Below are 14,424 nucleotides of genomic sequence, written 5' to 3'. Positions count from 1 at the left end.
ACACTGTAAAATTGCATAATGCTGTAATACAAATTGTAACACTGTAACAATTAATCTCACAAAGTGAGACTATTGACTATTTTTAAGATGTTCTTCCCCCCTATCTAGTATTGGCATATTGCTGGAACTGTGATTTTTTTTTTCATTTCTCTTTTTTTTTTATTTTATTTTTTTTTTATTTTATTTCTGGGGAGGCAGCTTCAGGGCAGAGACTGATGCAGGCTGTTTATTTACTTATTTATAAGTATTTGTCATCAAATATTCATTATATGCTAGCTTAAATATTATGAACATGTTTATAAGATATTTTCTTTCTGCAAACCTTTCATAAAGCTTTGTTTTTTTTTTAATGGTAATTTTTCAACTACTTCACAGTAAAAGAGCTTTTCAGTGTTTTCAGTATAAGTGCGTTTGTATTTCTAATGCATAGAAAAGGACACTTTCAAATACTGCAAAACTGGATACCTGACTGATTTTTGTGATATGAAAGAGGGCAATGACTGATTTTTGTGATATGAAAGAGGTATTGCCCTATCTGTAAGACATGAACTAAGTTTTGGGTTTTTTTCTATATATCTTAAAAAAAAATCAAGCTTCATTTTGGGGACAGCCCAAAGAGAAGGAAGAACTGAAATTTTTTTTTGTAAGCTGACCTTGGTAAAACCTCTCTAAGAAGAGAGGCTCTAAGAATTGAGCTCAAAATTCATTAACTATGAGCTATTAAAATAGAGGCTAAGAGCTGTCTTAAGGGATCTGGCAAACTTGTAAAAGGTTTTTGAAACATTACATAGGGAAGAATCTCTGCTTTAATAAAGGATGCCTAAATATAGGAGAAATTCTAATATAATAAGACCTATTCTTTTTGCAATRATGCCTCTGGGATTACTGACTGTTGAAGATCCTTAAATAAGGAATGCAAGTCTATCTGTAATAGTACTGGCTAGGTATCCGCAAGAGGTGCGTATCCCCTTTGGGAATAAAGCAGCAGTAATTGAGAAGTCCTTTTTACTGTTAATTTTCTGCATTTTTTTTGGGAGACTTCGGATAGCTTCTGTGATGAGTTTAAAAGACTTACTGTGTATATCTACAGGAAAAAAAATGGCCTTTTTACTTATTAGTAGGAAGAAAAGCAGTTTTTAGATGTGCATGATAATGCAGAGTAGACAATGGACAGTACCTTTGAGGGTAAATTCCTTATGACATTTTATATTTGCCATGCAAGAACTGTTTTAAATTAAATGGGTTTAGTATGAGGTTGTTAAAGTGTTTCTGTTGGTCTTAATTTTAATGTAGATATGATAATTTCAGCTGTGTGAGTGGAACTGAAGTGAATACTTAAAGTTTTCATTTCATTGGTAAAATCTAATGAAGTTGATTTATATTGTGTTTAATCAGACACAAAAGGTAGTTTTAAATGAAGTTATTGTAAGGTTGCAGATCATCAGTTAGCATCTTTTTATTTTGAGATTTGCATTTTTGCAGTTCCAGGGACTAAAAAAAAAACAGTATCAACTTTGCTGTTATAAAATCAAGGTGAAACTTTTTGTTCTGTTTCTATTGTGTAACAGCTTTGTTGTTCCTACAGCACTAATTCCTGTTACTATGGAAATTGGGAATGTTTCTTGTTGCCAGTAAAACAGATTATGTATTTATGTGCAGTTCAAAGAACTAATCAATATATTTGTAAATTAAGTCTAGTAACCTTAATTTATAGAAAAGTCTTGCTGGCTATTTACAGTGCAGATGAGGTGTTTCTTCTCCATGTTCCTGGTGTTTTCAACAAATGAGGAACAATTCAGTGGATTTTTTTTTTGAGATTGTTAGCTTCTCTAGTAATTTGTGTAATTTGTAGAACCTGACAAGAGCCAAAGCAGTTACGATTCCTGTATATGAAAATTAGAAGCAACCTGTTGGCTATTTGGGACAGAAATACAGCTCTATAAAATGTCTTACATGCAAGTTCAGTCATTTTTTTTGATATTTCACTGGGTTCCTTAAATTTCTTTTCCTGTTTCATTTTGTGTCCCTCTTTTTCCTATTGGAAATATTGGTAATACRAATTCACAGAGACAGTCAACCACTGAGAATATCACAATAAAAGGAATTGTATATCAAATTTTATGAAGCAGTGGAAAACAGTGGAAGCTAACAGTCTATGTAGAGTATAGTGCCAGAAGGAGCGCTGGTGGTCAGCAAGACTAAATACAATAATTAAATTTATTGCTTTGAAAGTTAAGGCTTTGCAGTAACTGCAGAAGTTTTTGTTTGCTTTTAAATATCAAGGTTAGTTCTTTTGTATACCTGATGATTAGCCCATTCTTGCATATCATTTCTGTTAGGTGAATTCATGAAATGTCAGTGCATAAGGTACGTGTGAAAGTTATTTTTAAATTTAGACAGAGAAGTATTTTCTTTTAGATTACAGTTTTAAAACTGAAGACAAGATCAGAAGGTAAATCTATACAGTTCTTATTAGGTTATGTTTACAGAGGAAGATGTGAAATTCTACCTCGCAGAACTGGCCCTTGCTTTGGATCATCTTCACAGCTTGGGAATTGTATACAGGGACCTGAAGCCAGAAAAGTAAAGTAAAATGTATTTTACCACTATTACATGTACTTTGGCTATTGCTTTGCATTTTCCACTATAAATATACATATAAAAAATTTAATTCTCCTTTTGAAAGATTATGTAAAAAAAAAATCTATCATTATTGTATTAAGCCAATATTATTACATTTAAGTCAAAAGATGTATTTTTTTTTGTTGGAAGAGATCCAAGCTGTTAACTATTATATTTTAAATGTTGTATGTGAACATTCCTGTTTATGCATATTGGTGAATGTGAATTTTAATTTTCAGCATTTTGCTTGATGAAGCAGGACATATCAAGTTAACAGGTAGGTAACGTTTATTAGCATGGCACTTTAATATTAGTGCATAAGCTTGTATTTACAAGTATAAGATCTATGAAGATAATGGAGCATGCGAAAAGCCTGTATTTAATTGCTTAAAGTATATTTTTATAAAATAAATCTGTATTCCTTTCCTTTAAYTGATATTTATCTGTCATTAGGTACTTTTATTGAAGTACTTCAAGGGCCCTGATTGTGCAGTTTAGTCCGTTAGCAGATCTTTATGTCCAAGCAGATTCCACTGAGGTTAGGTTAGTTCAGGTCATGTTTTAGTAACTAAAAACAATCCACTCTTCATGTCAGGAAGTGATCTGTATTGAGGTTGACTGTTACATGCCTTTTAGCTTTTTAGCTTAAGATCAAGAGGTTATTCACCCAGGCTAAAAATTGCTGACTTTGAGACTTGCAAAGGGAACAGAGATTTTTTTTTTTTTTAAACTTGCATGTAAATTTGCAGGAGAAATGTTTTATGTGGAACAGTTAAAATATATCTCTTCTGGGAAATGATATTTATCAAATTAAGACAATGTTGTAGTTGGAAAAGATTTATGATTATGAATTACTGAATTCTTAGAATTGGAATTAAGATGGTAGTTTTATATTGTAAAATTCATTATGTACTCTGATGTATAAATATTACTGCTAGATCCCAAGTTAGAAAGTTATTTAAAGTCTCACAGTCTTATTGGAATATATGTACACAGTAGTTTTACTGGTAAACAGATTATTAGCTAGATATTTTCTAACATGCAGTGACCCGATATTCATTATTTATAAGGATCACAGGTTCTTTTTGTAGGTTGTGAGGTTTCTTTAAAAACAAARCATTTAAACTCATTAAAATATTTGATTACTGATTAAAATTCTTTTAGACTTTAGCATTTGAATTGCACATGCATGCTCTCTCCTCCTCCCCCCTCCTCCTTTTTTTTTAATAAATATAATGATGCTGATACTCAAAATCAAGGTATAACATTACTGTTCTTTCCTGGTGTTACACAGAAACTACCATTATGGGATTTTTGTTGCCCGTAAGTGCTTAAAAAGGAGATGGTGATTAAACAATGTAACTCTTAAAACTCTGCAGGATATTTTAATTGATTTCAACTTGAACTAAAATGAAAGATTAGTTTTTTGGAGTTTTGTTTTTGTTTTCCCCATCTCTGTTGGTGTTTGAAAGTCGCTTCTTGGGCAGCTTTCTAGGCCAGTGAAGAGTCCCAAAATTCTTGCTTTCCTTCTGAAAGTGGAAAGAATATTTGAGAAGATTATTCATTAGAAATAGTTTTCCCTTTGCTGAAGGAAACCTTGAGACTCTTGAGCTGGGTTARCATCAAGGATCTGTCTATTCAATAGTGTTCTTTAAGAGAAAGTATTCTGAAGATAAAATGAGTAGATATGCAAGATTTTCTTTACTGAACTTGTGATTCAGGTTGCAGAACCATGTTGCCTTATGTAACAACATTATTTTTAGTCTGATTTTACTTATTCATCATTCATTAATATCAGACCATGTAGACTGTGTTCTCTTTGAAACTTGCTTTCACTTGTATCCATTTTTTTTTTTTCCTGCATTAATGAAGTGGGCAGCCTGTTCTAGCAGAGAGAAAATGAGAACTCTTGATTATCATTAAGATTCCAAATGTATATTTTAACTATTAAATTGCTTATATTTTGACTAGTAATGTTGATGACTGATCCTCTGTTTAATTTAACATTATGTACTACATCTGCCATCTCTAGATGTTAACCATGAGACACCTGCCCCACTTTCATTTTGCAATCCTGCATGCAGCACTGTTCTTGTTCTGAAGTTCTTTTACTTGCTCTGTTCTTGTGATGCTGTTGTAGACTTTGGACTCAGCAAAGAATCGGTAGATCAAGAGAAGAAGGCCTATTCTTTCTGTGGTACGGTAGAATACATGGCACCTGAAGTAGTAAACAGGCGAGGCCACAACCAGAGTGCCGATTGGTGGTCCTTTGGTGTGCTCATGGTACTGTATGCTTCCTTGCTTCCCCTCCTTAGAGGGCAGAAATGCACTCTGTATGTCGAAAGCAGATGTTGTGATAAGCTTGTCATGATTTACTTAAGAATTTGATTCTTGAGCAAAGCAAGAAGAGAAACTGTTAAGTGAATTGTTGCTGACATAGCAGTTAATACAAGGAATACTTGTTAGTAACTCTAGAGATTTTGCATATATTCTTTTAGTAGTTTAGAACAGTTGCAGCCAATGACTTTTGCAGATAAATGTGAAACTTTAGGTTGTATATTTATTTCCTGTGGTACTTGAGTAAAAGAGGCTTGATTTGGGTAGAGTATTAATTGCATTTTTGTAAAAGTAAGCCTGTGGAATGAATATAGAGTGGAATAGTGAAATAAGTCAGTAATGCTAGCATGTATGCCTTTGCCATATGTTAGATGGCCTAATATTAGACCGTCATCCTGAAATGTGTGTATTGACATTACAGTTAAAAGTATTATTTTTAGAATAGCTGTTTCTTGCTGCTTTCATAATTCAGCAACATATAAAACTGGATTATGGAGAGGACTTTATGATTCTCTAATTAAAGTGTTTTTCAGGCTATAGCTGTAAAATCTGCCTATATCATCATTAAATTACTTTTGGCATTCCTGTTATCTTGTAATTTATCTATGAAAACAAAATTTCTGACTTGAACCTTCTTTGATAATCTCTTAAGAGTTCAATTCAATGTCCAGTATAGTGATATGGAGGAGTACAGTACTTAACAGCTTGAGCAATTGGGGGAAAAAGTGTTGATTTAGATTAACATTTGTTCTTTTCAGTTTGAAATGCTTACTGGTACACTACCATTTCAAGGTAAAGATCGAAATGAAACTATGAATATGATACTAAAGTAAGTATATCCTCTTTTTTTTTTTTTTTTGGAAAGCCAGAAAAATGTAATTTTAAACATGTTTTAAGTTTGTTTTAGCTCCTTGTACTTGAGTGCATTAAGACTAAAACAGAGRAAAAAAAGCTAAAAGCTCCCCCCAAATAATCATATTTGGATCTTAGATCATGGAAATATTGTTGAATATCTGCGGGAATTAAAATTGTAAGGAAAAATTKTATTTTCACTGTAGATGTATAATAAAGATAAAAATAGTGCAGTGGATTAGAAAAGCATTATTTACCACTTTCCTGCTGTTACAACATACTTACTTCGTAAGCGATAGTCATGTGTTGCTTTGTGTGTGTGTGTGTATATATATATAATATATATGCGGAGCATACTTACGTGCTCACATTTTTCGTATTAAATTACCTCAGTTACAACACAAGCTGTCTAACGAGACAAACTGGGTAAACTGGTGATTAGTAAGTCAAGTTGTTTGGCAAACAGGTAGTGATCTTTATGCTTAGCTAAAAAAGCTTTATTTAGACCATGTGCAGAGCCCTGGGCCTTTTGAGAGGGTGGTATCTGAGAAAGGTAAGAAAGAAGCTCTGTTCTTAACAACAAAAGGCAGTTTGAACTTGCCTAGAATGTGAGTTTATGGAGATATTACCTGTGAAAGTTGATGTAACATTCAGTTTTGCATGTAAATTCCTGACCTTAGTGTATTTTTTTAAACAAAATAAATTTGGTAAAGTTCACCAGCACCAGCTTTATAATGGCTTAAAGAACTACTTATTGAGGCATTTTCTTCAGGAGGAGCTTAAGGGACTAATAAAAATAGAAAGATTTGGGGATGTAGTGAGTGTCCTTTGAACTTGATTGTGGTAAAAAATACTTTAATGATAACTTACTGGTGTTACGAAGACAACTTTGAAAATACATTTTTTTTTAATTGGAGCATCACTCACGTATAATGTGAAACTGAACAGCTAACAAGTTAACATGTATACTGTCCAAGACTTTGGAACGGATACTTTATGGATCAGATTGTACAGTTAAGTTGACATGGACTACTTCTGTTTTTTCCATAGAGCAAAACTTGGAATGCCTCAGTTCCTTAGCCCTGAGGCACAAAGTCTTCTGAGGATGTTGTTTAAAAGGAACCCATCAAATAGATTAGGTTGGTTAATTTATTTGAATCTTTGAAATAAAAACATGTTGGCTGACTTTGTTTAAAGAAAATAGCTACTGGAAACTCAAGCCCTGGTGTTGGTGGTCAGTAAGACATTTTCTRTATCATTTGTTGTTAGCTTGTATCATGACTTTCTTGGTTTGGATGAAGAGTGATTACTTTCCTGGGCCAGTGGCAGAGTCCTGCAGTCTTACTCAAGCTTCAGCAGCTGAAAGTCTTCTCTGAAATGGTTTTAAAATGCATTCCTGTTTTGTAAACTGCTTGGTTCTTTGGAAATTGGCATTCATTGAACTTCCTTCCACTCAAWTTGAGTGTACTACATGCACTTAATATGTTTTAATTAAAACATTTATCATAACAGCTCAGTTGAAAACTGAGGCCATTTGTCTTTCTGCTGAGAGATGTTGCTTTGACAGTGTCAGAGCAAAACATTCTGAGACTCTGAGCTTCTTGCCCTTTGATTTGCCCCTCTGGTGAGGTGTATGCTGAAGTATTGTGCATCCTTGGAATAGTTCTGTATTTATGCTTAGCATGAATAACTGTGTCTGTGAAACTGTTTTTTTTTTTTTAATGAAAAAGCTGCTTTTTAGTGCAATCATGTGCAGAGACTGTAGCTAGAAGTGTTTTAAATTCAGTATTTTCTTTGTTCAGGAGCTGGTTCAGATGGAGTTGAAGAAATCAAGAGACATCCTTTTTTTTCTACTGTTGACTGGAATGTAAGTACAGAATGATCTGAATGATAAAACTGTTTTATATCATATAGGCATTTCTATCTGAATAGAGCACAATAAACCCTGTAACACTGCTGTTATGTTCCATCTTGTACTATAATGTTTGGCTTTTTGAGCTGTAGTGTTTGTGATATAGGGAGTATTAATCATAAATTGTATGTTTACTTTTTAAATAACCRGAGTTGCAACATTGTCTGTTAGAAACCTTGCATTTAGGAGAGGATGCTGACATTCCTGGTGTGCATTAGTGTGCAAGAAACAGATTTTCTGGAATAAGTGTCCATCTAGTAYGAGTATGCCTTACGCTGCTGTGCAGGGCATGAAAATTCACTGTGACTATAATTCTCTTGGACTTCTCTGTTGCAGGCCATAACATATTCCTATCTCATCAGTCATACTCTATTCACAGTTAAGTATTGACTCTGGTGTCCTAAGATGATCAGGAGTCTGTTTTAAGTCTATGCTTGCTTGTTTAAATTTTTAACAAGCATCTTGATGCTTTTCCTCTGTGGTTCTCCAAGCTTTTGAGATTTGTTGCCGAAACGTACAAAAAACCAAGATACCCTATATCAATTCCCTTCTGAAAACTTTCATTTGCTATAATGCCCTCAAAAAAAAAAGTAGAATGTTGTTGTACTGACACGACTGCCTACAGTGCTAACCAATATTGTGCTTAACTGTTTCTTTTAACYGTGTTGTTTTTCTCCTCCTCTTTATTTCTTGTATTGATTTCTGAGAAGGAAGATTTCTARCTGTCTTTATACAGCATTTACCATAAATTCCTCATTAGTGGGTTAAGTAATAGGAAAATTGTACTGTTTTATTTGGATATTTTTAGTAAAAGACAACTGTTTTAATATGGTTGAAGATTATTTACTGATCTTAGGGGGGTAAATTAGAAATCAATAYTAGCAAGAAAATTTAAAGGCTTTATGTAACATTGACTTTATTTTCCTGTGTTTGACAGGGCTTTGTATTTAATTAGCTATGGTGGTGTGAATGGTTGCTCCCATTTTTATCTTATTATTTCTTTGGGATGAATTCATGTCCCTCCTCTTTGATTTTTAGGATTGAGATGTTGCTTGTTCTTGTGCAGGGAGATTAAATAAAAAAAAACAGTAAGAAAGAGGTCATGGTGAGAGAAATACTAAGAAAATGTTCTCAAAACATCCTGAACTTTACAGAGGGCTTTCATGATGCTGTTTGACATGAGATTTTCTCTTCCTGAATTATAAATGAGACTTGTATTGCTGTATCTCTTGGGCAAAACATTCTTTTAAAGTACATTGGGTAAAGGAAAAGAAAAGGAGGAACAATTGTTCATCCTCCCCCCTCCTCCCCCCAAACTGAGTGGACTTGGAAAACACTAGAATAGTCTTGAGACTTGGTTGGGTAAGTCCCTCACAACAGAAAGGTAAAGACTGTTTCAGTGACCCAGGTCTGAAATGATGATGGAAGGTAAAGTGCACAATAGGTGTTCCATCTTTTCTGTAATAAGACCAAGCTGGTGGGGGCTGTGATAAACAGCAACCTGTTACAGTAGTTTAAAAAGTAGAGATCTAGTAGATCATGCAGATTCAGAAGAAAAAGAAAACAAAGTGCCATGTGTTGTTTGACTTGCTTGATAACCTCTCCTTAGCGTTTCAAATCAAAGGTATGTAAAAATAAGTCCTTTTTTACAGACCTGTTTTCTCTACTCACTGTATATTAAAATAGTTTTCTGACATAGTAAATAATGTAACAATGACATTTCAGTTGCCTTTAGCTTGACAAAGTTAAAGTGCTTGTGCAAGTTTCGTTCACTCTTCATTATATGACTTTGTCGTCCTACTTCAGAAACTATTCAGAAGAGAAATTCAACCTCCATTTAAACCTGCTTCTGGAAAACCAGAAGATACTTTTTGTTTCGATCCAGAATTCACAGCAAAAACACCAAAAGGTAATTGTACATATTCTGGTTATGAATTGATGAGATTCATGGATAGAGGGGATAGCTTAATATTACTTTTACTTGGTAAGTGTGAATTGAAAYGGAAAATTAGAGTGGTTGATATTTGAATTTTATGTGAAATAAAAAATGAAACTTAAGACCTTCTTAGTGGTTACTATGACAGTTATCACAATATACAGTTTATTTTTTTCTCCTTTTTTTAATTATGGCTTCCCTATGTGCAATGGGAACGGAAGCAGAGAACAAGTCCAGTTCTGCTATAAAGAGAAGAGGGTTTAATCTTAATTTTGTCTTAATGTGTCCAGACTTCCTTTTTCTTTTATTGTCAATACCTAGTAGAATCTCTTAAATGGGAATCTCAAGTATTAACTTCCCTTTTGTCTCTACGAGGAAAAAGCCACTGACACAATTTGAAGAAGAAAGACCTTGCAACAGCTTTCCAGTACTTTGCAGTTCCTATTGTCTTTGTTTTCTAATGGARTGGGATATCCTGCTAAATTTCTGTTGACAAAAGAAAAAGTAGTAAAAGAAAAGAGGAAAACTTACAGCTGAAACATAGCTTCCTAGTTATGGTCTAAAGATAGACGTGCGCTAATAGATTTTTAATGCTGTGCTGTATATAAAAAAAATCTATTTAATACTAAAAGTAAACTAAGTTTGATTGTTACAATGATTATTATTCAAGATCACTATTCCTCTGAAAATGACTTGCTCTAAATAACTTTCTTGAGCCTATTCATTATTATTATTAAAATTAAATCTTAAATTACCATTATAATAGGTATTTTTTCATTGAGCTCTTTTTCTACCCACTAGCCCATTTGACTTTACCCTTGAGAAAAGGCACTGGGTATAGATGTAAAAGTAGAGAAGTGTGGGGAAATATAATGGTAACCTGTGCTGGTCCGGTCAGTTGACCTACTGAGTCAGTTTCAAAGACGTTTCAAAATTTTGAAATTTATCTTTGAAATATCCTTTTAGGCATTAAACTTTACTATGCTGTGAAAATATCCCAATAATTAAACTAGGAACCGAGAGATGCTAAGGAATAGATATCAACACTTGTGTGTTCACTTCAGGTTTTCTTTTGTGAATGTTAGTTTTAAATGATGGATAGAGCAGTAAAGTGTTGCAATTTTTTGGAGAATGTTTACAATTCACATTCTAATAGAATACACCGAATTATCAAGTGTGTTTATTTACATTCTGAAATTTCAAGCAGTAAATTCAGAGGTGTATGTAAGATAATCTGGGAAAAAATTGGTTCTATTTTTTCAGCAATATTAGTTGAAAATTCCTATATTATCTCACTTCCTACATATCTGCACATTACATCAATGAAGTTGAAATTTCTAGCGCTCTTTGTTATGCTATTCTTGAACATTAGACTGTGATCTTCAGTTCTTTCTCATAAAAGGTGCTTGTGCTTTAATAAACATRTTCCTCAATGTATATTCATACACTAGGTTCTATAGTGTTTTGAAGTCTTAAATGAAATGCAGGAATACTTTTATCTTGTGTGCAATATTCAAATTAGAGAAGCTAGAAAGGTGACTGAACAGAWATTCTGTTCAACATCTAGTTTTTGTTTGCCTACCTTCCCTCAAAATACTTAATTGAATGTAACTTTTGTGAACATTAAAAAAACAAAAATAAAAACCAACTTTGTTGGGATACAAATGTGTCGTGCTAATCAAATGTGTATGTAATTAGATTCTCCAGGAGTCCCACCCAGTGCAAATGCACATCAGCTCTTCAAAGGATTTAGTTTTGTTGCAACTACTACTGTAGAAGATCATAAAATCTCACCACTCACCAATATACTGCCAATAGTACAGGTAAAACATTTTTAAGTAAACCTTTTTTTGAAATGCCAAAATCTTACTAATATTTAGTGTTTACTGTCTGGTTTAGAAGACTATTATAAAATGTGTTGTTAAAATAATTTCACAGGATATTTTTATTCCAGGTGTTTTTTTAAAAAAAGTTTTCTATTTTTCTCTGGACAGAATTCAAAAGAAAAAGCATGGGCAAGCAGAAGCTTTTGCTGCTGGAAATAGTACTATGGCAAAGAGCATTTTGTTGCTTTAGTTGACAGCTTGTGTGTTTGTTTCTTAAAGCAGCTTCATGGAAGCAGTGCACAGTTTACTGATGTGTATGARCTGAAGGAAGATATTGGTGTTGGTTCCTACTCTGTTTGCAAGCGATGTATACACATAGCTACAAATATGGAGTTCGCTGTAAAGGTACTTTGAAAAAATTAATCCACTGCATAATAATTTCAGAAGTGTCAAAATGAAATTCATTTCAAATGCACTAATTTTCAGTTATTGTAGCTGCTCATGTGCTGTGAGAAATGAAAAACATTGTTTTCCTCATTCGCTGAAGTTGTGTATTGTCTTCCTTAGTTTTTTGTGGTTGCAGTTCTGTCACTGTGTGTCTACTGTATGAGRTATTTTGGCTTTGAATTTATAAGCTGAAGTGTTTGCCAGCACAAAGTAGAGAACAACGATGAATACCTGTGAAATTAAAAAAAAAAAATAAAAGAGAGAGAGAGAGAGAAAGAGATCTATGAGGGTGGAGCTGGGCTACAGGGAAGCAGACACTTCAGACAGTCCAGTGAATTTTATTGTCCTTTGCATCATTAACGCAGTCTGTGCTGCTCCAGGCTTAACTGACAGTAACAATAAAGAATTGAATAAGACAGTAGGAGGTGAAATTGGTAGGTGAATTAGTCATGACTGGTAAGAAGCAATGAACTTTGAAAATCTTGATTCTCCTGCTGAAGTGAGAATATAAATAAAAAATTAGTTTTCTTCATGAAATATCCTTTGCTTAACCAAGCTTTTTCCTGTTACTGTATTTTACAGATAATTGATAAAAGTAAGAGGGATCCCTCAGAAGAAATAGAGATTTTGATGCGTTATGGACAACATCCAAATATTATTACTTTAAAAGATGTACGTACCTCTTTTTCTCCACTACCTCTTATTATACAGTAGTCAATCTATATGTAGATGTATAGTGATGTGTTGGAGTTGCAAGTTTCTTTTTCTCAGCAAAATGAATTGGGAGAACACTACACATAGTAGCATATTGAGTATTTCAAAGTATACCATTATATTGATATTAATCTTTTCCAAATATTGTTTTAATCTTCCTAAGCTTCTCTGCTGCAACCCTCCCCGTAGCCCCACACTCCAAAAAAGGAAGAAAAAAAGAAACTTAAACATAATTTTGCCTTATGTTTAAATCRTACTACAGAAGGCTTTCAGAGGGGGACCAGTGAAGGAAAATTGTGATTGACTACTTTTCTAAGCCTGTTGTGCTCTTGTAGTTCTTCTGTCACTTAGGGGTTTGAAATTCAGGTCTTGTTTATTATGCTCATTCTGAAGGTTTTGTAAGCATCTGGAAAAGCAGCAGAATATTACTGAACAAAGTTTAATAAACTTGAAGTGAGAAATGATGTAATTTTTAGAGATTGTCATATTTTTTCTTTCAAATGCTACTAGCTGATGTACTGATAATCTGATGCTGAACAAGCAGTTGCATATTGTTATGTATATGCAAAGTGCCAGCAGCTAAAAATAGCGTATGGAGGGGAAGAGGCATAAGGTGTAATAGAGCTAGTATCGTCTTTCAACAGAAATTCCTAGATTGCAGAAATTTAATTCTGACTCAATGATTTAGTAATCTATTATCTCAGCATCTCACAGAATGATGTGTGAGCTCTTTTTATACTTTATGCTTTGAGACTCTTCAATTGCAGAATTAATTTGACAGTACTTGGTGTTTGTGATTTATATTCATGTAAGTGAATTGGTCAACAATCTAGTCTGTAGCTTTCATGCTTTTCAGGATGTGTAATTATAGGGGATTCTTATGAATATATCCAGTGTGTGTGTATATATATGTATGTACTTAAATTTCTTCAGGTGTATGATGATGGTAGATTCATATACCTTGTCACGGAATTGATGAAAGGAGGAGAGCTGCTCGATCGAATTCTCAGGCAGAAGTTTTTCTCAGAACGAGAAGCTAGTGCTGTGTTATATACTATAACTAAGACTGTGGACTACCTGCACTGCCAAGGAGTGAGTGTTTTCTTTTATGACCTAATTGAACTCACAGTTCTTATAATTACCAAATGCTTTTTATTATGTGCTTTGATTGGCTTATTTAAGGCAGATTATTTCTGAGTATTTTATAACACAGGTGAATGATACAAACAGCCCATCCTGTTATTCTGGCAGTCATTTGAACTCTACTTTTACAGTTTATGAAACAGCAGATACTTGTTCTCTTCTGCTTATTTGGACATTGCTTATGTTAGTTCCAGATGCATTATAAGTCAGTAGGCTTTTTTTTAATGAGATTGCTTAAAGTATAATTCCTGTGTTACTTGAAAGAACAAGTGATGTAATTGTGTAGAATTGTTAATAAAGTATAGTAAACTAGAGAATAGTTTTTATGAATTGTAAAATCTGCATAAACATGTACAAGCAACACTGAAATGACAGAAGTTACAATTCTTTGTTTAAAGGTAGTGCATCGGGACCTTAAACCTAGTAATATTTTATATACGGATGATTCAAATAATGCTGATTCTATCAGGATTTGCGATTTTGGATTTGCGAAACAACTTCGAGGAGAAAATGGACTACTTCTGACTCCTTGCTACACTGCAAACTTTGTGGCACCAGAGGTATCTTAAGCTGCCATCCATTTTCTTTGTTCTGTTTTTGATACATCAAGTAATTAAACTTTGTAGCACTTAAAA

General features: G+C 33.4%; 1 protein-coding gene across 1 annotated transcript in view; it reads left to right on the top strand.

The window, feature by feature from the left end:
• Positions 1-14,424, top strand: part of RPS6KA6 (ribosomal protein S6 kinase A6) — a 45,504-nt gene that overhangs the window by 19,218 nt on the left and 11,862 nt on the right. The window contains exons 8-19 of the mRNA XM_085325984.1: positions 2,477-2,583; positions 2,862-2,899; positions 4,763-4,905; positions 5,718-5,788; positions 6,862-6,950; positions 7,614-7,678; positions 9,530-9,632; positions 11,358-11,482; positions 11,765-11,890; positions 12,515-12,604; positions 13,580-13,738; positions 14,188-14,349. Of these exons, the coding sequence (XP_085182110.1) occupies positions 2,477-2,583; positions 2,862-2,899; positions 4,763-4,905; positions 5,718-5,788; positions 6,862-6,950; positions 7,614-7,678; positions 9,530-9,632; positions 11,358-11,482; positions 11,765-11,890; positions 12,515-12,604; positions 13,580-13,738; positions 14,188-14,349 (1,278 nt within the window). The remainder of the gene's footprint in view (positions 1-2,476; positions 2,584-2,861; positions 2,900-4,762; positions 4,906-5,717; positions 5,789-6,861; positions 6,951-7,613; positions 7,679-9,529; positions 9,633-11,357; positions 11,483-11,764; positions 11,891-12,514; positions 12,605-13,579; positions 13,739-14,187; positions 14,350-14,424) is intronic.

This window comes from Rhea americana, unplaced genomic scaffold (assembly GCF_003343005.1).
Source record: "Rhea americana isolate MKP2758 unplaced genomic scaffold, rheAme1 scaffold_125, whole genome shotgun sequence".
Lineage (NCBI taxonomy): Eukaryota > Metazoa > Chordata > Aves > Rheiformes > Rheidae > Rhea > Rhea americana.
Note: the sequence above shows the minus strand (reverse complement) of the source record. Positions and strands in the feature narration are given on the sequence as shown.